The sequence below is a fragment of the Acomys russatus genome, chromosome 29 (genome assembly GCF_903995435.1).
Source record: "Acomys russatus chromosome 29, mAcoRus1.1, whole genome shotgun sequence".
In the NCBI taxonomy this organism is placed as follows: Eukaryota; Metazoa; Chordata; class Mammalia; order Rodentia; family Muridae; genus Acomys; species Acomys russatus.
Window position 1 is genome coordinate 41,322,435 of NC_067165.1, and position 23,999 is coordinate 41,346,433.

The following is a 23,999-nucleotide window of genomic DNA, read 5'->3' on the forward strand; positions in this document are numbered from 1 at the left end:
CTAGGCAGAGATTGACCGTGACTGGTGAAGACTGAATAGCGGGGGAAACACTGGGGACTGTTTCTCCTGGGTACCACGCTGAGTCTGCAATTTCAGGGGACCCGCCGGCTTAGCCAAACTCTGGATGTTTAACTTAAAAGCAGAAGTGAAAGGAAAGCAGTTTTCCGGTGCCTGAAAGGGTTATTCTGCTTTAGACTGGCAATAAAAAATGCAATTGGCTGTGAGCTGGCATGGCCAAAGTACAACCTAAGTGTCTTCTCTCTCTCCGCACAGCACTGCACTTTGAGGAGGTGAGCCGCAGGCTGCGCTTGCAGAGCAGAGATGGAAAAAGAGGCGCAAGAGAAGAAAGGGGTGAGTGTGTGACTGACAGCAGCTAGAGCTGTGGGCCTGCTCAGCTTTCCTTGGGACTCCCCAGGGCTCTGGAATTGCGGGGCCTGCCCTCAGCTGGATGGCCTGTCTGGAAGAGTGTGGCTTGCTCCTAAGCCCAAAGGACAGCTGGCTTTTTATAGGTGTCAGTGTGATATTTATAGACAGACGCCCGTTAGGAATCCTGCCGCTTAGAACAGCTGTCATGAAATGGCCTGTAATTGGGCTGGGGACTATGGTTCAGCTTGTAGAGAGCTTGCCTACGGCGATGCATGAGGTCCAGGGTGAACCAGGTGTGTGGCCCACATTTGTGGAGTTTGAGGTTAACTTCAGCTGCAAGGGAATTCAAATCCAGTCTAGGATAGAAACCCTGCTTCTCCCCCCCCCCCAAAAAAAACAAAAACAAAAAAACAAAACAAAACAAAACAAAAAAAACAAAACCTTTTTTTTTTCTGTTCCAAATTCCAACTGGAGGTTAGTAGCTTTCCTTGACTGAGAAAAATTCACAGTGCCAAGAAAGTAACAAAGATCAATGAACACTTTCAAGTAATTTGCATTTTAATCCTTCTAGTAGCATTGGCGGATAAGGAGAATTACGAATTCGAGCAGAGTATTATTTATTGAGGCCTGTAAGACGTGGTACAGCATATGGCGGGGTTTGGGAGGGAAAAGCCCCTGTTAACGGTTCCAGCTCCTTCCCACTGACCTGTGGCCAAGACTTTAGCAAAATGTTTTATTTCAACCATTTAGCTATTGAGACAGTTTGTGCAACTGACGCTGACCTCAAATTCCTGATCCTCCTGCCTCCATCTTCCGAGCGATAGGATTATAGGTATGTGCCCTTGCACCTAGTCGTTTAAGTCTTTTGGTGTCTTCTCATCTCTCAAATGGACTGATAGCCACTCACTCTCCTGGGGCCTGAACAATTAGACAATGCATAGGGAGTGTGTGGTCAGGAGCAAATCCTCCTGACAAGATTACTGCTTGGTTTGTCCTATGGAGCAGATGACCTCACTATTGACACTGGGCACAGAATATCTCTCTCTCTCTCTCTCTCTCTCTCTCTCTCTCTCTCTCTCTCTCTCTCTCTCTCTTTTGGTTTTTCGAGACAGGGGTTCTCTGTGTAGCCCTGGTTGTCCTGAACTCGCTTTGTAGACCAGGCTAGGGCATGGGATATCTCTGTGGCTGTCTAGAGTGATCAGGAACATCTCAGCCTCTACTTACTTTCTTTTTGGTACAACAAACAAATGTCCCCTAGAGGCAGAATCCATTCCTCCTTGTAGCCCAGAGTCACTGCTTTAGAGTTTAAGGACTTTACTTGGATTATCTTGTTTTGGGTTTTTTTTTGGGGGGGAGGGTTGGGGGTTGAGACAGGGTCTCTCTGTGTAGCCTTGGTTGTCCTGGACTCGCTTTGTAGACCAGGATGGCCTCAAACTCACAGCAATCCACCTGCCTCTGCCTCCCGAGCGCTGGGATTACAGGCATGCGCTACCACGCCCAGTTTACTCGGATTATCTTGTTTTTTTTCTTTTTTTTCATTCTGGTTTTGTTGTTTGTTGATTTTCCAGTTTGTTGATTTTGAGGACTGAACCCAGAGCCTCATGCAAATGCTCTACCACCTAACTATACCCCACCCTCGCCGCTGCCATTTTCTCTCCTTCAGTTTAAAACAGAGGCTCTCTAAATGGTCTAAACCAGTCTTGAATTCATGCTTCTGCCCCCACCCCCCACCCCCAGCCTCCTATTGGGCTGAAATTACAGACCTGTGCTACCACCAAACCTGTCTGGGATTGTCATCTCTGACAATGTTTGACAGGTCAAACGTTAGCACCTATATTAGATAGGGAGGCGTTGGGGCTAAGGACTTGGATGGTCAAGGTCACAAGAGATCCTGTGCCCACTGCCCCTCAAAGAGAAATAAAAAGATTAGGGATGTCCCCATGCGATGTGGTCTGCAGATGAACCCTCTGGGAGGAAACAACTCAGACAGCCACTAGCATGGGGCATGGGTTGACCCTCAGCTGCCTCCTGCCCCTCAGGTGTCCAGGTATGAAGCCCCGGGGGATTAGGAGACTCCCAGGGAGACAGAGACCGCCTGGTCTTCTGGGAAGGTGCAGAACAGCAGTTGGGCCCGCCTTTCCCTCAGTAGATGTGTAGCTCAGGCCTAAAAACTACTTAAGAATTGTTGAGTGAAATTTCCTTTTCTCCTACACAATAATGCTTTGGACAATGAAAACATTCTGTGAAGTGTCCGCCACAGCTGCTTTAGTGTCCTGGAGTGAATCACCTCCTCTCTGTCCTCCCCAGGGCCTCACTGTTGTTTTGTATTAACTGAATAACGTGCCATGTGTGACACTCACTATAAAGCAGGTTGTGACACTCCTTCCCTGTGTCCTCGAGTCACATGCAACAACAGGGTCAGCTCTGGTGGCGTGTATTTCACTGACGCCTCAAGATATTTCCCCAGTAATCTGGGAGAGAGTTGGGTACTAAGGATGGAATCCAGGACCTTGTCCATGCTCAGCAAATGCTCTGTCACTCTGCTACATCCTATCCCCAAATTCTTTTCCTCCCTCTCTTTGAAAGAAAGGATGTGGAAAAAAGGAAAGGAAAAGAAGAAAGCTGAGAATAACACACTCATCAAATGACTTAACCATGTACAGAAACAGTTAGTGGCTCTTAGAAAATGGAGTCCATTGCTTTGGGGCCTGGAGGGTTTTGGAAGTTCATGGTCATGCTGAGCAGCAGAAGTCAAACACAGAAGGACATAAGCTGTGTTATCAGACCGGGGTGCAGACTGTAAGAGCGGTTGCCAGGCGCCTGGGGAAGAACACAATGCTTCTGTTCTGTAGGGTGAGCCAGCCCTGGAACTGCACTCCGGGGCCTGGTGGCTGAGGTTAATGGCTCAGTGATGAGTCGCATCCTGACTGTACTGATTGTAGCTAATGCTAACTCGAGTGCTTGGGGCTCACTGAGTGCATTTTACCTGCCTCCACCACACACATGCAAAGACAGCTGTGTGCAGCGGTGAACGCATCGATGGGCTAAACGCTGATGATCATTTTACAAAGTGCGTATATGTTAAAATGCCACGCTACACACCATAAAAGCCAGGCCCCTCCTGCTGCTTGGAAGGGTGGGACTCAGTGGAAGCCTGGGCTACAGAAAGTTCAAGGTCAGCCTGGGCAACTTAATGAAACTCCCACCCACCTCAAAATAAAAAGTTAAAGCGGGAGTGGGGTGGGGCGCTAATTTGTAAATCTTCTTCCCATGTCTATTTTTGACCAAGAATAAAAGTCTTTTTCACTGCTGCTTCGTGCTCAGTCTTGTTGGCCCTATAGTTCCAGGAAAGAAAAGGGGAAAAGGACCCAGCTTGGAGGCAAAATGGTAGGTCTTGGTACCATAGGTGGGATGTGGCCTCATGAGCTATTGCTCATCAGAGAATACAAAAGCTGCCAGGAGGCTGAAGAGATGGCTCAGCATTGAGAGTGCTTGTTGCTCCTCCTGAGGTTCAAGTTCAATTCCCAGCACCTACGTTGGGCAGCTTGCAACTGCCTATAACTCCAGTTGCAGAGGACCTGACACTTTTAGCCTCTTTGGGCACCTATATTCTCATGCACATGCCCGCATATAGACTCACACCCATACACATCATTATAAATAAATCTGAATTTTTTTTCGAGACAGGGTTTCTCTGTATAGCCTTGGCTGTCCTGGGCTTGCTTTGTAGATCAGGCTGGCCTCGAACTCACAGTGATCTACCTGCCTCTGCCTCCTGAGTGCTGGGATCCAAGGAGTGTGCCACCACCGCTGGGCAATAAATCTAAGTTTCAAAAGCTGCCAGTGAACAGTGAAGGCATGCTCACAGGGTTGACTTGGTGACTGTTTCTTTTTGGTGGCGGTGTCAATCATAAAGCACCTACCTGAAAAGGCAGAGACTGTTGGGGACCTACTTGTGAGGAAGTGAGAGAAGCCTGTGTTTGAGGGTCTCCTACCTGACCAGCTCACTTCTTGGAGATTGAGAAAAATTTCTGGAGCTGAAGACAGAGATATGAAAGCCTAGAATTCTTCTAAGAACTCTGCTTCCACCATCGAGACCTGTTCTTGAAAGTCAGGCATGGGCTAGCTGCAGTGGCTCGCATTTTTAATACCAGCACTCAAGGCGGAGGCCAAGGCTCTGTAAGTTTGAGGCCAGCCTGGTCTACTTAGTGAGTTCCAGGACAGCCAAGACTATATAGAGAGAGACTGTCTCAGAAATAAATAAATAAATAAAGGAAGGAAGGAAGGAAGGAAGGAAGCCAAGCATGGTAGCTCATGCCTACAATGCCAGAACTCAAGAGGCTGAGGCAGGAGGATCAAAAATTCAAGGACAGCGTGGGCAACTTAACAAGACCTGTCTCAAAACAAAACAAAATAACAACAACAAAAAAAAACCCTAAGTGGTGGAAAGCTTGATTAGCATGTACAAGACCCTCTCAGTGTCCAATTCCTGTACATCCATACACCCACCAATCCATCTATCCAATAGCCAATTGAGGTAGGTATCGGTGTAAGTGGTCTTAGAAACTGACCGAAGTCCCTCCCAGTGGCTGTTGACAATATTTGTAAAGAAGAAAGGGCTCAAGATGTCTAGATAGCTCATCAGGTAAAAGCATTTAGCAGGTAAGCCTTCTGGCCTGGAACCCATGGGAAGGTGGGTCCCTCCTCAAAAGCTGTCCACACGTAGCCCTGGTGCACACCTGCATGCGCAGACCCACACACCAGGTGCTCCTGGTGTGTGCTACATCGTTGGAAAAGCGTTACAGAGGGCTAGTTGCATCTGTGCTGAGCCAGTTGCAGTGAACCGGCTGATGAAGCACTTGCTGGAAGTCCCAGCTATTCAGGAGTCCAAGGCAGAAGGGTTGCCTGAGCTGAGGAGTTGGAGAACCCTCTAGATAACACAGGGGGTTGGAGGGAGTGCCTGACTCTAGGCGCTTGGTCTAACCTCAGCGGGTCAGTATTTGTGTATAGAGTAGTTGGAAAGCCATGGGTGACTAGAATGGCTGTGTGCACACGGAAAGCACCCCAGGGGACCTCTCAGCTCATCCCTGGCATCCGCCCTACCTCTCACAGAAGCTGACCTTGGTCCTTTCCCTGGCAACGCTGATATCTGCCTTTGGTTCATCCTTTCAATATGGGTACAACGTGGCTGCTGTCAACTCACCGTCAGAGGTAGGTCACTGTGGTAAGTGAGCCACAGCCTGCTGACGTAGGGAGGGGCTTGGAGGTGTGTGGTCCCCAGCGAGCAGACACAGCCTTACCCCTTAAGGGAAAGGAGAGAAAAGTCCCCCCAGGACCCAAGTCATGTAAACAACCATGTCACCTCAGACTCTCCTGTACATGCTGTCTGTGGCCCGGTGGTGTGTGGAGTCACTGGGAGGTCAATGGCCACAGCACCTGTAAGGCTGCCGCCACTCCAGGGCATGAGAAGAAACATCACAGGTGTTATCTAGCCAGAATTCTGCCGTGGGTGTCACAGCCCATACACTACCCAGGCAGCTTTGTCTCTAGCTCCAGTAGGGCCATCCCGTTATCCAGTATGAATTCTTTCTGCAAAATGAGCTCAGCTGGTTCTGCTGTTCTCTCCCCTCCGTCTCCCAGATCATGAAGCAGTTTTACAATAGCACCTACCATGAAAGAACCCAGGACAGGTTTGACTCCTTCACCTTGACCCTGCTGTGGTCCCTGACGGTGTCCATGTTTCCCTTTGGAGGCTTTGTGGGCTCTGTCTTGGTTGGAACCTTGGTGAATAAATTGGGCAGGTAAGAGAAGAGTAGGCTGGTGTGTGTGTGTGTGTGTGTGTGTGTGTGTGTGTGTGTGTTGGTATGTGAATGCAAACATGCTACTGCAAGTGCAAGTGTGTATGTGTGCACATGGAAGCTAAGGGTTAAATGTTGAGTGTCTTTCTTCTATTGCTTTCCACCTTTTAAAAAATTGATTTATTGTTTGTATTTTTACGTGTATGGGTGTTTGGCCTGCATTTAAGTTTGTGCACTGCCTGTATATCTGGTGCCTGGTGAGGCCAGCAGAGGGTGCTGGGTAACCTGGAGCTGCCACATGAGTGCTGGGGACCCCACCCAGGTCCTCCACAAGAGAATCCCTGCTGTTCTTGTCTCTAGGCCACCTCTCCCCCCTTCTTCATCAGTTGTTTTTTTTTTTTCAACATAACAGTTTTATTGACTCTTTGAAAAGTTTACATCACGCATCCCAGTCACACTCACTTTCCACTCCTTCTGTGTTTGTCCCCGACCTTTGTGACCCCCCACCCACAATAAAAATGAACTTTAAAAAAAGGTAAAATATCCATATTCTCACTGGAGCATGGTCAGTAGCTGCCCCTCAGACAGATCTGCGCCCTTCCCCTTCTGCAGCCCTGCTTGAAGCCGTCCATTGTGGAGAGCTACACCTCAGCATCATTATCACGCCTTTTTCCCCCCTGAGGCAGGGTTTCTCTGTGTAGCCTTGGCTGTTCTAGACTCATTGTGTAGAGACCAGGCTGGCCTCGAACTCATAGAGATCTGCCTGCTTCTGCAAGGATTAAAGATGTCCACCACCACTGCCCGGCATGCTTTGTTCTTTTTCCTTCCTTCCTTCCTTCCTTCCTTCCTTCCTTTCTTCTTCTTCTTCTTCTTCTTCTCTTCTTCTTCTTCTTCTTCTTCTTCTTCTTCTTCTTCTTCTTCCTCTTCTTCTTCTTCCTCTTCTTCTTTTCTCTCTCTCTCTCTCTCTCTCTCTCTCTCTCTCTCTCTCTCTCCCTCTCTCTCTCTCTCTCCCCCCCCCCCTCCTTCTCCTTCTCCTGAGGCAGGAGACACTATGCCTGGCTCTGTTTACCTCTTTCTAATACCCCTGTGTTTGTTATATTTTTACATCAGTTTATATTTTGGCATTTATTTTCTCTCTTCTTCTTTTAAAAAAAGATTTGTTTTATTATTTATACAGTATTCTGTTGTGAGCCACCATGTGGTGCTGGGAATTGAACTCAGGACCTTTGGAAGAACAGACAGTGCTCTTAACCTCTGAGCCATCTTTCCAGCCTACATGTTGGCATTTAAGACTCTTGTTCAACCTCTTTTTTTGTCCAAATTGGATTTTTAAAATTTTAATTCTTGTGTTTCTCAGTTCCTTTTTCTTCATTTTAAGCATTAGTTCTTTCTTTCATGCATTGCACTTTGACATTGTATCTGAAAACACATCTCTCTTTCTTTTAAGATTTATTTTATTTATTATTTATACAATGCTCTGTCTACATGTACACATGCATGCCAGAAAACGACATTAGATCACATTATAGATGGTGGTGAGCCACCAGGTGGTTGCTGGGAATTGAACTCAGAACCTCTGGAAGAGCAATCAGTGCTCTTAACCTCTGAGCCACCTCCTCAGGCCCCTGAAAATGTGACTCAAAGCCACCTAGATTTTATATTTCTAGAATTTTCTAGTTTTACATTTTCATCTATTATCTTATTGAAAGTTTGTTAAGACTGCAAAATCTGTGTCTAGATTCATTTTTATTTGTTCGTTTGGGTTATTTTTATTCTTCATTTTATTTTATGTATGAGTATATTGCCTACATGTGTGTCTCATGCCCAGAGAGACCAGAAAAGGGAACCAGATTTCCTGGACCTGGAGTTACAGCTGACTGTGAGCTGCCATGTGGCTGCTGAGAATTGAACCTGGGTCCTCTGAAAGAGCAGAGTGGTCTTAACCACTGAACCATCTCTCTAATCCACAGTCTTAAGGTCTTTGGATTGTTGCGCTGGGACTGAACTCAGGCCTCAACACATGCCAGGCAACCACCCTACTATCCAACCACGTGTCCAGCCTCCATCCTGTGCCCCCAGGTTTTGTCTGAAGTCCTGGGCTCCTGTGACGCACATACCAGAGTCTTCTGAGTGCTAGGACTGCAGGCCAGGGTCAGCACACCAGATTTATCTTATTGCCTGTTATTCCATTTCCCCCTCTTCCCACCACCCACACCCTCTGTCCTTTGCTCCCACAGGGTATGCAGCTGACCTCTGGCAGCCTCGGGTCCCAGTGACTCTCACTGCCACAACTAGGGGACGCTGCTCAGAGTGGACATTAATGAGTGTTTGTTGGCCGAATGAATCGCTGATGGGTGAATGACGGATGAGTGGATGACTCCTTAAGCTAACCTGACTTTCACCCTCCACAGAAAAGGGGCCTTACTGTTCAACAACATATTCTCCATCGTGCCGGCCATCTTAATGGGGTGCAGCAAAATCCTCAAATCATTTGAGCTTATAATTATTTCCAGACTTCTGGTTGGAATATGTGCAGGTAAGGAACCCTTCCCTGGTGACTCTCGGGGGGTCCAGTGCAGTCTGGGGGCCTCGGAAACACAGAAACTGGAGCTGTCCCTACTCAGGCCCTCGAGTTTGTGCCTCGTCCTCAAGGCTGGGCAGTGGCCCGACCTTCACAACAGTGCTTCCTTGTAAGGGAAGATGTCTTTTGCTTTTTTCCCCCCAAGGTTGGGATTGAACCCGGAACCCTGTGAAAGCTAGAGAAGTGCTCTATCACTGGGCCACAGCTCTTAGCCCATGAGGGCTGCTCTTTCTAAGAGGAAACTACGAACCTGAGTTTCCAGGGTTCTTCTGGTCCAGTGCTTTTTCTCAGTATCTCGGCAGGGGCTAAGATAACGGCGGGTTGGAGGGTAGTGAGCGGTGTGCCTTTGTTTGACGGACTGTCCTACGTCACGAGGACAAAAAGTCCTCACAAAGTTTCAGTCGTTCATCTGTGCATGTGTGGGAAAACCAAGTTGAACAATAGATTTCATCTTGTTTTGTTTTTTAAATTAATTTGTTTTTTATGTTATATGAATTGGGGGTTTGCCTTCGTGGATGTCTGTGTGCGGATGCCAGATCCTCTGGAACTACAGTTACTGACAGTTGTGAGCTGCCATATGGGTGCTGGGAATTGAGCCTGGATCCTTTGGAAGAGCAGCCAGTGCTCTTACCTGCTAAGCCATCTATCTCTCCAGTCCAATTTCTTTATTTTTTTTTTAAACTGCGATTTGTGGTCTTAAAGAGGTTATGGAACTGGCTCGCAAACCTCACCTACTGCCTTCTCAGGCTAGGCTGCCTAGGGTGTGCTACACTGGTTTAGAAAGCTCTCTCCCCTTAATTGTTTAGAAATGGAGACACTTTTAAAGCCACACTGGTGGCTTTCCCCAACAGCCAACCTTTGCCAGGCACAGCCAGGAGGGTCCTTCTGAGGGAGGGTGAGCACCTCCTGCACTCTGCCCCATGTGTCTCCTTCTAGTTGGTGTTGGAGTGACCTTCTAGCCTTCCAAATGCAGGATAGGGATGGAAGGATAATTTGCATGAATGTGAGCAAATCCCTAGATTCATGAGCAGGCAGAGAGGTCTGGAGCCGGCTATTGCCAGAGGTGGTGCGCATCTTTGGTTCCACTCCTCAGAAAGTAGAGCCAGATGGATCTCTGTGAGTTTGAGGCCAGCCTGATCTACAATAGTTAGCTCAGGCCAGCCAAAGAGAAGAGGTACACGGCAGAGTGGTGGGGGGAGAAGTAGCCACACCCAGGGAAAACTGTAGCCCTTGGGCGAACTTCACTCAACAATGAGTTCTTGCTCCTCATCCCCATCCTCTGACTCCTCCCATCCCATGCCCCACCCATGTCCCCTCCCCCCCCCAGAGTACCTGGGTACTCATCTGTGCTGTCATAGCCTCACCCAGCTTGGCTCTGCCTTTAGTTTTCACTGCAGAAGCTTTTCAAGAAATAGAAAACTTCCAAAAGATGTCATCTGTGAGCTGACACAGTCTCTTTTTCCACTGATCATGAGCACTCAGGATAGGTTTCCAATAACAAGAAGAAATAACAAACTCTGGTCAATAAATCACAGCTAACAATCCACACATAGGTCTAATAAGATGGCTCATCAAGTAAAGGCATTTGCCACCAAGCCTGACAACCTCAGTTCTGTCTCAGGAAACCACATGATGAAAGCACAGATTCCCCCAAAGCGCAGATGTATGCTTACACACACACACACACACACACACACACACACACACAGGCGCGCGCGCGCGCACACGCATGCAATTTTAAAATATTATTTTTCTCTTTTTTGTAAATTAAAAATCTTAATCTGGGTAGAGAGATAAGTCAGTGGTTAAGAGTACTGACTGGCTGCTTGCCCAGAGGTTCTGAGTTCAATTCCCAGCACCCACATGGTGGCTCACAAGCATCTAGAATGAGATCTGATGCCCTCTTCTGTCTGATGCTCTCTTCTGTCATGCAGGTGTACATGCAAATAACGTCCATATACATAAATAAGTACATCTTAAAAAAAAAAATCTTAACCTAAGCTGGGCCTGGTGGAACACACCTACGCTATCAGGTACTTGATAAGCCGAGGCAAGAGGGTTGCAAGTTCAAGGTCTGCTTGGAGTACACAGTGTGTTCTTGATTGGCTCGAACATACCCTGTTTCAAAACAAAACATAAAAAGGGAGATAGGACTATAGCTAAGTGGTAGGGCACTTGCTTGGCAAGATCAAGGTCCTGGGTTCATTCACAGCACACATAAAAAAAAAAAATCTAACTTATGGATATAGGGACTCCTAACTATAGTCTAATACTTGCCATGCTGAGGCAGGAGGATTACCAATTTGAGGCTAGCCTGGAGTATTTATGTGTAACATGACCCTGATTGTTTTGTTTGTTTATTTCTGTTTGCTTTTGAGACAAGGTCTCACTCTGTAGCCCACACTGACCTCAAACTTTTAGTGATCCTCCTGCATCAGCCTCCCAAGTGCTATGCTTATAGCCACATACCAGGACACCCAGCTACGACCTTTGCTGGGAGCCGGAAGGGGACATACTTTCAGCCAATGATTCTCTCATATTTTTCATTTGCATATTCATTTGGGAGGGTGGTACTCGTGTGTCATGGCCTGAATGTGGAGATCAGAGAACAGTGGACAGGACCCCATTTCTTCTCCCACCATTTGTGATCAAAACCAGTTTCTTATTAAAAACTCAGTGTTTCAGTCTTGGCAGTGATCAGCTTTACAGAAGACCTGGGTTTGCTTTCCACAATGGGCAGCTCATAGCTGGCTGCATCTTCCCTTCCAGGAGACCCAAGGTCCTCTTCTGGCTTCCCTGGGTACTGCATGCATATGGTATGGGAACACACACACACACACACACACACACACACACACACACACACACAAACACACTTTTAATGAAAGGTAACCAGCCAGAAAACAAAACAATTGCCAGGTGTGCTAAGCTTAAGACCTCAAGACCAGGCTAAGATGATGACTCAAAAAAAAAAATTGTATGTTTATGTTTTAAGATGTTTTGTAAGAATGGTGCCATTATTCTACCTCCTTGCAAATCACTTTAAAGTCTGTTTTACCAGCAGACAGTTGGATTTTCTCTTTGTTTTCATACTACAAATGGTAAATAGACTTGTACAGTAAATAGATATCAGCAGTCACCAAAGTTACAAACCCAACCACCAGGCCTAGGACTGAGAAACACCTGGGTGACTTCCTCCAGGGTGTTCATCAGGATGGGCGTGATGGCACGTGGGCACCACACGTGGCAGCGGCCAGTGGCTTCACAATCAGCTGGGCAGTAGCAGGGCGTGTGAGGCTGCTGGATGGCCCATGGGAGGGAGGAGCCTGGTAGCTTCTGGGGTGAGGACCCAGTCAGAGGGCTTTGGTAATTTGTTACACTATCATTGGCCCAGCTGGATTTCCCAGCCTGCCCCTGCGTTCAGTGAGCAGTGACAGCAGGTGGCAGCAGGTGACAGCAGGTGGCAAGCAGCATCTGGAGAAAAACGCCTTAGACAACCTGCGCCAACCACATAACTCCCGTGAGAATGAAGTGAACAGCCCAGCCGTGAGAGAGGGGCAAAGGTGGCTGAGATGTGCTTTCCAGAGGTTCAAGGTTCATGAGTTAGTTTGTTGTTCATCAACTCGTTGGCAAGAAGACTGAAGGCTTTCCCTGACAGAAGGAATGTAGACACCTAGGGTCTTCCCAGGTTGATTTGCAGAGTCTATCCCAGTAGAGCTAGCCATGGGACATGCCTGTAATTTTCGCTCTGAAGACCCGAGGCAGGAGGATCTCTAGTTTGAGGCTAGCATGGGCTACAGAGCAAGACCCCTCCCCCAGAAGATATAAAAAGTAGAGGTTGCTTCCAGACACGTAAATGTCCTTAATCAGGACACACTGCCCCTAAACTTTTGTGTTTGTTTTTATTCTGTTGTTTTTTTGGTTTTGTTTTGTTTTGTTTTGTTTTTTGAGACAGGGTCTCTCTGTGTAGCCTTGGGTGGCCTGGACTTGCTTTGTAGACCAGGCTGGCCTCGAACTCACAGTGATCCACCTGCCTCTGCCTCCTGAGTACTGGGATTAAAGGCGTGTGCCACCACGCCTGGCTCCTGTTGTTGTTTTTTTAACGTTTATTTACCAGAGTGTGTACATGTCGAGTGAGGGGCGCACGTACACCACTCCAAGCTTTGAAGGTCTGAAGATGACTTGCAGGAGTCAGTTCTCTCCTACCACGTGGGTCCTCGGGATCAAGTTGTCAGGTTCTGCAGCAAGTGCCTTTACCCGGTGGGCCATCTTGTCTGTCCCTCTTTTGTTATCATGACAGGGTTTACTATACAGTCCTGGCTGGCCTGGAGCTTGCTATATGGGCCAGACAGGTGACGAACTTGCAACAGTCCTATCTACTTTCAAGCGCTGAAGTTAGAGACGCACACACCGCAGCGTTAGGCTAAATTACAAATGCCCTTACCTGCTTACTTACTTTCATATTGGGGATGGAGCCCAGGACCTTACATACCAGATGCACAGTCTACCACTGAACCATACTCCCAGCACTCCACCTAATCTTTTTTTTTTTTTTAATATTTATTTTATTGTTGAATGGGGGTGGGTATGTGCACGAGTGCAGGTGCCTGCAGAGAGAGAGTCAGAAGACGAAGATGGATCCAATGGAGCCAGAATTACAGGTGGTTATGAGCTGCCTGATGTGGGTGCTGGGAAAAGAATTCAGGTCCTCTGCAAGGGCAGCCAGTTCTCTTAACTTTTATTTCTCAGGTTTTTTTTTTTTTAATTTAGTTTTTTACTTTGTGAGCATGTATCTCTTTGCTTCCATCATGTGTGTTCTACAATTAGACTCAGATCATGAAGCTGGGCAGCCAGCGCCTTCGCCACTGAGCCATTTCACCAGCGGCCCTCCCAACTTCATGTATTCCTAAAAGAGTCATATTTTTGATATGATGAAAAGTTTTACCAGATTAAATGGTGGGAGGCTGGCGATATGCCTGAGTTCAGTTCCGACCTCCCACGTCAGGCTGCTCACAACCATCTGTAACTCCAGCTCCCAGGGGGTCTGACACGTCTAACCTTTGAGGACACCTGAGTTCATGTAGACATACCCACAATGACACACACAATCATATTACTGAAAATAACAGTACATCTTTTTTTAAAAGATTAAATAGTGGGCTTCAGACGAGCCTCAGTATACATACATTTAGAAAGAATGCAAATTTTCAGGAATATATACTGAAATTTTTTATTTTTTACATTCTAAGCATATAAAAATATTTTGGCATATTTGGTTGTTTTTCCATATATGAGTGATCTGTCTTTACACACACCAGAAGAGGGCACCAGATCTCATTATAGATGCTTGTGAGCCACCATGTGGTTGCTGGGAATTGAACTCAGGACCTCTGGGCAAGCAGCCAGTGCTCTTAACCACTGAGCCATCTCTCCAGTCCAAGCATTTCTTCTTTTAGATTTATTTTTTACTACTTTATGTGTCTCAGTGTTTTGCCCTCATGTACAGTCTGTACACCACGTTTGTGCTTGGTACCCAAGGAGGTGGTGAGCCTCCATGTGGGTGCTCAGAAGCAAACCCTAGGCCTTTGCAACAGCAAGGGATCTTAATCACTGAACCAACTCACCATTAGCCTGGATCTAACCTTCTGCCTTCCACACCCGCAGAAGGCACATGATCACTGATAAACGGCTGGGTTTAGGCTGTGAGCCACTTCTTCTCATGCTGCCCAACATGAAAATGTGAGCTATGTGCATCGAAAGATCTCTAATGCCGAGGCTTATTGTGTGATGTGCTGTCCCCAGAAAGTGAGCTGGGCGGCAGAGAAGGTGGTGTGCCTTTTAGTGACAGATTCTTTTCTCCCCGGGCAAAGGAGAGCCTCCCTGAGACCTGGGCCAGTCAGGAGTGAGGATGTAGGGTCTCGCTGGACTGCATGCCCAGGTGACACGGTCAAGAAGCAAATACTCCTGTCAGTGGCTTCTCTGATGTAATTTTTTTTCCTTGAAGTTTAAGGGACTGAGGATTAGAAGAGGTGTCTGCAAGGGCCATTCATTCATTCATTCATTCATTCATTCAGTGTTATGGGATGTTATGAGAGGTGGGGATGTGCGGACGCTAGAGGTCCACCTCAGGTGTTGTTTTCAGGAACTCTACATATTTTTGGTTAGGCCAGACTGGAAGCCTACAAGCTCCAGCAATCTGCCTGGCTCTCCATCCCATGCACTGGGATCACCAGTGTGTACTCTCACACCCAGCTTTATGTGGGTTCTGGGAATTGAACTCGGGTCCTCATGCCTGCACAGCAAGCACCTTACCAACTGAGTTACCCCCATTTTAAGGGCGGGCGGGCCAGATAACGCACTTGACAAGGTATAATGAGTCTTTGGAGACACAGTTTGCCTCTCCCAGGCTTCTTCCTGGTTGTGTTCTTATCCACTCTCCTTCCAGGTATATCTTCCAATGTGGTCCCCATGTACTTAGGGGAACTCGCCCCTAAGAACCTGCGAGGGGCTCTTGGAGTCGTACCCCAGCTCTTCATCACTGTCGGCATCCTCGTGGCCCAGCTGTTTGGCTTTCGGAATCTCTTGGCAAATGAGGAAGGTAAAAACAGAGCTCTGCCCTACCCCCTCTCCCCAAAGCCCCTACTGCCATTACTGGAAAATTCTGCCCACTGACTTCCCTATTCTGTCCAGTGAAGAGCGTCCTTGGGAGCCCTGCTCTGTCCCGTGCTCACCACCCGTACTGTAGGTCCTTCACAAGCTCATGGCAGTGCGCTCCTTTTCGGAGATGGCAAGGTGTCTCAGCCTTGCCTGTTTTCCTTGAATCACTAAGTGACAGTCCGCACACTCAGAAGGCGCACGGTTACCGATAGAGGGCACCATTACTTCCTCTTTCTCTGCCTCAAGTCTTGAGCTGCATGGTCTCAGGTAAGCCAGGCTGGTCTCAGATTCACATTGTAGTTAAAGATGACCTTGAACTCCTGATGCTCCTGCCTCCACCCCACAAGTACTGAGATTCCAGGGGTGCAAGACCACAACGGCCCTATGCAGTGCTGGGGGCCAAACTCAGAGATCTGTGCAATGTGCTGGGCAAATACCACCTGAGCCCAGCCCTACCCCCAAGCACCCCCTCCCTACTTCTCCCTTTTTTCCTTCCTTCTTGTCTTTCTTTTTGATCCTTGAATTCTGGAAGGGGGACCAGTCTCAATGAGTGTGCGTGCCATGGCCTGGGAGCCTTGTCTTTTGTAATAGTTCATTTGTTCCTCCCAACAGCCCCATGAGACCCTGTACTTGAAACGCACCCATTTTACAGATACAGAGCCCAAGACTCAGCAGATAGGAAATGTGTCCAAAGTCCTGTTAAGACTCAGACCCTGCAGCCTGAAGCTGGTTCAGTGTTGCACTGCCACACTCTTCCGTTTCCCCACCATTCCTGCATGTGTTCAGGACACCTCTGTTAAGGATGCCATATTATCCCTAGGAACTGGGACCCAAAATGAATAGACTAGGGTTGAGTCTCAGGGAGCCCCAGGCAACAGGACTCAAAGCCAGGAGCCAAGCTCTGCAGTGCACTGCACTGCATTGCGCAGGAGGGCAGGGACAGTTCTGCCCAAGCAAGGAGAGAATGTTCTAGACCTGGCCAGAGGAGATAAGAATGCCAAAATCCTTCTCTGTGATTCTCCTGTGGTGTATACGGCAGCTGCTCTGCTCAAACAGGGCTGGTCAGCAGGCGTGAAGTCAGCAGAGGTGCAGGAAGAAGGCGCCCAGTGTCAAGGCTGGACAGTGGTCAAAGTTGCGAAGTGGGATCAGGATTAACACCTGGGAGTCTTTGGTGACTTGGTGTGGAGAATTGCAGTGTAGGGGCCTCTGGGATGAGGGGCCCAGGGGCTGATGGGAGACGGGACAGCAGCACTTGTCACAGACAGGGCAAGAAGAGGTAGGCACAGGGTCCCAAGATGATCTGAGGCCCCAACTCTGATCAAGGGGCAACAGAAGGACTGTGGGAGGATAATGCTCCATCTCAGAAAGTGGTGGGCCAGAGCTGAGCTTGGTGCTGGATGACACTCATATTTAAGGTGAAATAAGCCATTTCTTGGCCAGGAGCCATGGCTTATGAGACGAGGTGGAGGTTCAGAGGTTCACGTGTGCCTTGAGGAAGTTTACAAATAAGTGAGGGTATTACCAGCCTCTTTTATGGAATCAAGGGTGGCATGTGCCTGTGACCCCAACACTCAGAAGGCGGAAGAAGGAGACTGGGGAATTTAAAGTCTTCCTGAGACACACAGGAAGTCTGAAGTCAGCCTGAGTCACATTCTATTTCCTTTCTTTCAGTTCCTTGAGACAGGGTTTCTCTGGGTAGCCCTGGCTGTCCTGGACTCCCTTTGTAGACCGGGCTGGCCTCAAACTCACAGAGATCCTCCTGCCTCTACCTCCCCAAGTGTTGGGATTTACAGGCATGCCACTGCACCTGGATCATTCTATTTTTTTTTATTTTTTAATGTTTTATTTTTATGAAATGGGGCATGGGGAGAGGCTGGAGAGATGGCTCAGAGATTAAGGACAGTGACCTCTTCCAGAGGTCCTGAGTTCAATTCCCAGCAACTACATGGTGGCTCACAACCATCTATAATGTGGTCTGATGCCCTCTTTTGGCCTGCAGGTACACATGCAGATAGAGCACTCAAATACATAAATAAAATAAGCCAGTGGGATGGTTCAGTATTTAGAGGTATTTGTTGCCAAATTGGATGCCCGAGGACCCACATGGTAGAAGGAGGAAAGTGATGCCACAAACTGTCTCTGATCTGTACATGATCTCTGTATATTTCTCTATCTCTCTCCTCCACTCCCTCTCTTTCCCTCCCTTTCCCCCTCTCTCTTTTGTCCCTCTCTCCCCTCACTCCCTCTTTCTCTTTCCCATATCTTTCTCCCTCTTCTGCACATGCATATATCATAAAATGAATGAATGAATGAATGTAATAAGAATATAAAAACTCAAAACGAAAAAATGCACTTACATTGGGCATCCTGGTGCATGTCTGCAATCCCAGCTCTCAGGAGGCTGAGACAGGAAGACAGAGGTCCAGGCCAGCCTAGACTACATGAGACCTACAACAAAAAGAAACACATGATTGGTCAGGTGGTAATAACCTTCTTAGATCAAATGGACAGGGCCAGCCGTGTAATCATGAACAGCCAGATTCAGTCTATACGCTCTCAAATAACTACGTGGTCTTGGCAAGCGGCCCAGACTCTGCTAGCCTCAGTAGAGTCTGCATGTGAAAAATGGGGCTGATCTGCTTCCCACCCACTAAGGGTGCTGTAAGGAGGGCATGGGCTGCTTTGTGACAGACAGGCAGTTAGGGTGGTTCCTGGCATACAGAGGTCTGTGATGTCACTGGGCTAGGGTACAGGAGAAAAGGCGAGCAAGCTAGAGATGACTCAAGTAGTGGGCAGAATGCCTTTGTAGCCATTTTTTCTTATATTTTTATGCAAATGGGTGTTTTGCCTACCTGTCTGTCTGTGTGTGCCCCCATGTGTACGCCTGGCGCCTGTAGAGGCCGGAAGAGGCCATGGGGTACCCCAGAACTGGAGCTACAGGTGACTGTGGGCCGCATGTGGGTGCTAGAAACTCAGGTCCTCGGCAAGAGCAGCAAATGTTCTTAACCACCGAGCCATCGCTCCAGCCCTTTATATGGCTATTTTCACACAGCATGTATGATTCCCAGTAAACACAAAGAAAGACAAAGAAACCAGAGGCTCTGTGACCATTTCCTGGGTCAAGAGAGAGCTGCACCAACCCTTAAGAGCTGCTGTGTCCCCCCAGTAACACCCTCCCATGCCTGAAGGGAGCCTCTGTGCTGACCTAAACCCTTGTTTTCTTTCTTTGGGTCCAGGCTCTTCCCCTTTGGAGATAGTAGGGGGTATTTATACCTGCTTCTGACCTTGATTGTAAGGGTGTTCACAGGACATTAAGTTTTTACACTCCATATCCTGTTGGACAGATCTGTCCGAGCCATTGTCATTTTCATTGCAATATCAAATTCTATTTTAGGACCACAGAAAAGCTACGGAGTCCGTTCTATGTGCAATACAATGGGCGTTTGCGTTATTGCTGGTTTTGTTTCTGAGTTTATCGGTGCTGCTCAGACCACCCCAGTTTAGGTGTCCTTGTGTCTCCCCTACTCCCAAACCCCTCGGGACATACACCTGGGGTGGGATGGCAAGGTCACTCTCAGTATGCTCCAGCCAGCTGGTCCCTGTAGGACAATGACACATGGAGACTTCCCATTTGCCCATGCAATGTTTCTGTTTGCCACCTCATAGGTACACAGCGGTCAGTCATGCCGTAGCCACTGTGTAAATAGCCACCAACCATCCACTGAAAAAGTCAAGCTTTGTCCCCAAAGAGCCCATGTCCTGCCTCGGGGTAATGGTGGCTGGGTACTGGGTGTCTGTGACAGTAGAGCCTTGCTTGCAGGGTGGCCAATCCTCCTGGGACTAACTGGAGTCCCCGCGGCTCTGCAGCTTATTATCCTGCCCTTCTTTCCTGAGAGTCCCCGCTACCTCCTGATTCAGAAGAAAAACGAGGCAGCTGCTCAGAAAGGTGAGCTTTGTGGTGGCTTTCTCTTGACCCTGGGTCCCCAGAGGCTCTTCAGCTCCGCCTTCACTTCCTCTGCTCGTTCCCTCCCCCTCAGCCCTGCAGACACTTCGAGGTTGGAAAGATGTGGCCGCGGAGATGGAAGAGATCCGGAGGGAAGACGAGGCCGAGAAGGCGGCGGGCTTCGTCTCAGTGGTGAAGCTGTTCAAGATGAAGTCCCTGCGCTGGCAGCTCATCTCTGTTGTGGTCCTCATGGCCGGCCAGCAGCTGTCGGGAGTGAATGCGGTACGGGCAGGCCTGTGAGCGTGGGGGCAGGAGGCACTGTGCTGCCAGGTGCTGAGAGTGATCCGCGCATGTATCTCTGAGGGGCTGGGGTGCGGTGGGCCAGTGGCCATCCTTCATTCGAGACCCTCTGCCAAACCCCGTGGCTGTCTTTTCAGATCTACTACTATGCTGATGAGATCTACCTGAGCGCAGGTGTGAATAGCAGTGATGTCCAGTATGTGACAGCTGGGACAGGGGCGGTCAATGTGTTCATGACCATTGTCACGGTGAGCATCCGTGGGGCTACGGTCCCATAAGCCACCAGGGTAGAGTGATATTTGCAGAGGGGGGTGGGCCTGAGGTGTGCAACATGCCCCTTGGGCTTTGATGTTCGGGTCTTAGATCTCTGCTGCCAGGATATCCCTGACTCTAGTGGGGAGCAGCCACGGACCCCTAAAAGCAGAGGCTCAAACCCCGCTCCAGAGGCTCCCAATGTGTGCGGTGACTCTGCTCTGATCTCTCATATCTGGGGCTGACAAATGTGGCTGAAGTGAAGGGTCTCGGCACAAGCCAGGCAGGGAGCTGTGGTACCTGAGTGAGACTTTGCCCCCTTTGCAAAGGAGCCAGCTAGGCCTGGACATGGACAGAAGCTCTCAAGTTTACTCCAATGCCTGGCTTCTTCCTTTCAGGAGACCAGAGGCTTAGAGCCATGGGACTTGAGGCCTTTGATGTGGGCTTTCATTTAAGAGTGAATGTCTGGGGCCTAGTGATCCAGCCAGCCCTCCCCACTGGTCATCCAAGGACACATACTTCTGTGCATGCATGTACAATTATGTCCACACTGTGGCTGGGCACACACTCCTCCTGGTCCCTCAAGAGTTGGTTGAGAAGCCGGGGGTGGTGGTGCACGCCTTTAATCCCAGCACTTGGGAGGCAAAGGCAGGAGGATCGCTGTGAGTTCGAAGCCAGCCTGGCCTACAAAAGTGAGTCCAGGACAGCCAGGACTGTTACACAGAGAAACCCTGTCTCAAAAAACCTAAAAAAAAAAAAAAAAAAAAGAGTTGGTTGAGGGCCAGTGAAGGCCTTTCCCGTGATGGCAGCCCCAGGCGGGGGTGCTCTGCCACACAGGAACATTGGGCCCTGGCTCTACAAACTCACTTTGTGCCTCTTGCACCTCCAGATCTTTGTGGTAGAGTGTTGGGGACGACGACTTCTCCTCCTCCTCGGCTTCTCCACCTGCCTCATCTCCTGTATTGTCCTGACGGTTGCACTGGCTCTGCAGGTAAGGAACGCTGTGACAGTGACCCACTTACCCAGCAACCCATTAAAGAAACCTCAGTGAAGGTACTAAAATGCATCAGAGTGACATCAAGAAATGAGAGAGAGAGAGAGAGAGAGAGAGAGAGAGAGAGAGAGAGAGAGAGAGAGAGAGAGAGATCCTTCTAGGGCACTTTAAACCAAGGGCGAGCCCACATTTGAATTCTGCGTCTCTCTCCTCTCTCCTGTGTATTCCGCCTGTCCTCATGCTTGTGTTCTCTGTTGTGTATGTGTGACGGCTGTGTCCCTGACACCTGTCAACGGGCTTTGTTCTATATTTACTGAGCAGCATAGTAAACACTAAGAGACGGGGGATGGAATGAGGGATATTTTTCTAAACAGATTTTTTTTGAGTCAGGGTCTCTCTATGTAGTCCTGTTGTAACTCACCATGAAGAACCAGGCTTGCCTCAAACTGTTTTACAGAAAAATTTAACAGAATTTTACAAGGGAAGATGTTATTCACCCACCCCAACTGACCCAGAATAGCACTCACAGCCACACACAGATGTTATCAACCTACTACTTCCAACACATGTGGGATAGTTGTTTTACACACACAGAGAGAGACACGCACATGCACACACACACACACACAAACAAGTGAAAGTGTAGAAGGAATAGAAAAAGACATAATTTAAGATTAAAGGTATGCAGTTAGCTTAGGTTTTAAGAGCTGATAGCACAGGAAATCAAGGCACAGACAGGCTGGCTCCATTGCTGTCTTCATGGAGAGTGAATGTATACAGGCTGAGCACACAGTAGGAGAGCCGACTAAGTACACAGCTGCCCGTGATCTCAAAGCACGTTAGTAACTCAGCCTCGAGGTCCAGCAACGGTTTTGGCTCCTTTGATGGTCAGAGGTTATTTTCCGAAAAAAGATTCTCACTGAAAGTGCTAGCTGTGCTGGCGACCCTGCTCAGGAATGACACCCGTGCCATTCTCAACCTGTGTTTTCACCGTAGTAAAGGCGAAAGGGACTCGTCACCAAAACGAGTTTGCTTTTAGAAGTATATAGTCTTTGTCAGAATCGCCCCTCCCCCAGCGAATCCAGCTGCCTCTCAGCTGCCTTCTAAGATCTCATCAAGCGGTGTAGCTGTCACCGCTGGCTCCTCCAGCTCCAGGCGCCTTCTCTGCTCTGAGGTCCCCGGGGCTCCTGTCCCAGCTAGTTTTTTGCACTGCCAAGTACTACCTACCTGTTTTCCCACCCTACAGGACACCGTCTCCTGGCTGCCTTTTGTCAGCATCGTCTGTGTCATCGTCTATGTCATAGGACACGCCGTGGGACCCAGTATGTATCCCCAGGCTAAGTTTCCTGGTTTCAGTGCCCCATATCCCAATCCAGCGTGATTTTCTCTGAGAATCCCTAGGGAGGGTAGACGTGCCCCCCCCCCAGTGGCATCTCCCTGACTCCCTTTAGCAAGGCTGGAAGAAGGGGCTGCCATCCTCATGTCTCTGCCACCCTCCACGCCCAGCATCCTTATGAACTGCGTTCGTGTCCTCACTCAGCCACCTCACAAAGGCGTGTGTCTTAGAGAGATACTCACTGTCCCCAAGACTGGCTGGCCAGGGTGCCAAAACACCTATGGCTTCAAGGACCCTTTGTGAGTCACCATGTCTCCTCCTAACCTACTGGCTTTTCTATCTTTTTCTTTCTCCCTCTCTTTCCTCCTCTCTCTCTCGCGCTCCTCCTCTCTCTCTCTCTCTCTCTCTCTCTCTCTCTCTCTCTCTCTCTGTCTCTCTCTCTCTGTCTCTCTCTGTCTCTCTCTCTGTCTCTCTCTCTGTCTGTCTCTCTCTGTCTGTCTCTCTCTGTCTCTCTGTCTCTGTCTCTCTCTGTCTCTGTCTCTGTCTCTCTCTCTCTCTCTGTCTCTTTCTCTCTCTCTGTCTCTGTCTCTCACAGGTCCCATCCCGGCCCTGTTCATCACTGAGATCTTCCTGCAGTCCTCCCGGCCATCCGCCTACATGATTGGAGGCAGTGTCCACTGGCTCTCCAACTTCACCGTGGGGCTCATCTTCCCATTCATTCAAGTGAGTGGACCTAAGGTCCCAGCATCACGCAAATCCCCAAGCCACCAAGCAAGAACCTTCTAACACACCCTAACACACAACCCCCTCACCGGTCCCTCTTTCCACAGGTGGGCCTCGGCGCCTACAGTTTCATCATCTTTGCAATCATATGTCTTCTCACCACCGTCTACATCTTCCTCATTATCCCGGAGACCAAGGGCAGGTCGTTCATTGAGATCAACCAGATTTTTGCCAAGAAGAACAAGGTGTCGGACGTATACCCAGCGAAGGAGGAACTCAAAGACCTCCCACCTGGCACCTCTGAGCAGTAGCGGAGCCAGGCCACGAGCCAGGATGGCCGGTCTGCATGGACCTCCTGTCTAGACGTTGGTTCTGGATTCTTACTGTCTGTGACACTGGAACAGGGAACAGCCTGGTGGGGAGTGCCAGCCACGTCACCAGCCTCCAACCAGTGGGGACATCTGTCCTACTTTTGTGCTTTTCTGCTGTCTCTAACCACAGAGGCCAGGCACAGGCTCTCAGTCACATGCAAAGCTGTCCTTTGCTGGCTTGACTCTGGTGGAGTCCTGTAACACCACTTTTCTAGCCAAAACTGTGATTGCAGGACCAGATGTGAGGGTCATATTTCACCAGCAAAACTGACTCTTAGTGACTCCCATAGGCCTCCAGGGGCCACTGTTGGCTCTGATTCCTTAACAATTCTACTTTATTATGGATTTATTAAAGGAATGTGCCTCCCTTACAACCCTCCTACCCTAACTATGAAGGGAAAAGAGATTAAGGAGAACAAGAATAAAACCTTCTGGTTATCAGTTCCGCGGGGCAAATCCTCTGGCGTGATTCTCAGGAGTCTAGCAGATCCTCTATCCCACGGAAGAAGCCGCACCATCTGTGGACCGAACCTGGAGGAATCCACTGAGCTCGCTGACCACCGCTCAATCCTCCAACTCCGCATGCCCTGTGGTGCAGGAGCCTCTGATCTCTCTCACTCCGCTTCCCCAGGGTCCTCCTCTTACTCGATGGCCCTTATTGCAATACAATACTCCAGG

General features: G+C 48.8%; 1 protein-coding gene across 1 annotated transcript; it reads left to right on the forward strand.

Moving 5' to 3' along the window:
• The first annotated feature begins 13 nt into the window (after positions 1–13).
• Slc2a5 (solute carrier family 2 member 5) lies at positions 14–23,352 on the forward strand. Its single transcript, XM_051172163.1, has 13 exons — positions 14–167; positions 274–351; positions 5,479–5,577; positions 6,007–6,167; positions 8,576–8,700; positions 15,191–15,343; positions 19,223–19,348; positions 19,440–19,627; positions 19,783–19,893; positions 20,787–20,888; positions 22,138–22,213; positions 22,823–22,950; positions 23,058–23,352. Exons 2-13 carry the CDS (start codon positions 322–324, stop codon positions 23,259–23,261), a joined length of 1,503 nt encoding a protein of 500 aa, XP_051028120.1. The 5' UTR covers positions 14–167; positions 274–321; the 3' UTR covers positions 23,262–23,352.
• Positions 23,353–23,999: the final 647 nt, after the last annotated feature.

Coding starts and splice junctions, on each gene's coding strand:
- Slc2a5 (XM_051172163.1), top strand. CDS start 322: ATGGAAAAAGAGGCGCAAGAGAAGAAAGGG. Junction 352..5,478: donor AGGCGCAAGAGAAGAAAGGG/GTGAGTGTGTGA, acceptor TACCTCTCACAG/AAGCTGACCTTGGTCCTTTC. Junction 22,951..23,057: donor TCATCTTCCCATTCATTCAA/GTGAGTGGACCT, acceptor CTCTTTCCACAG/GTGGGCCTCGGCGCCTACAG.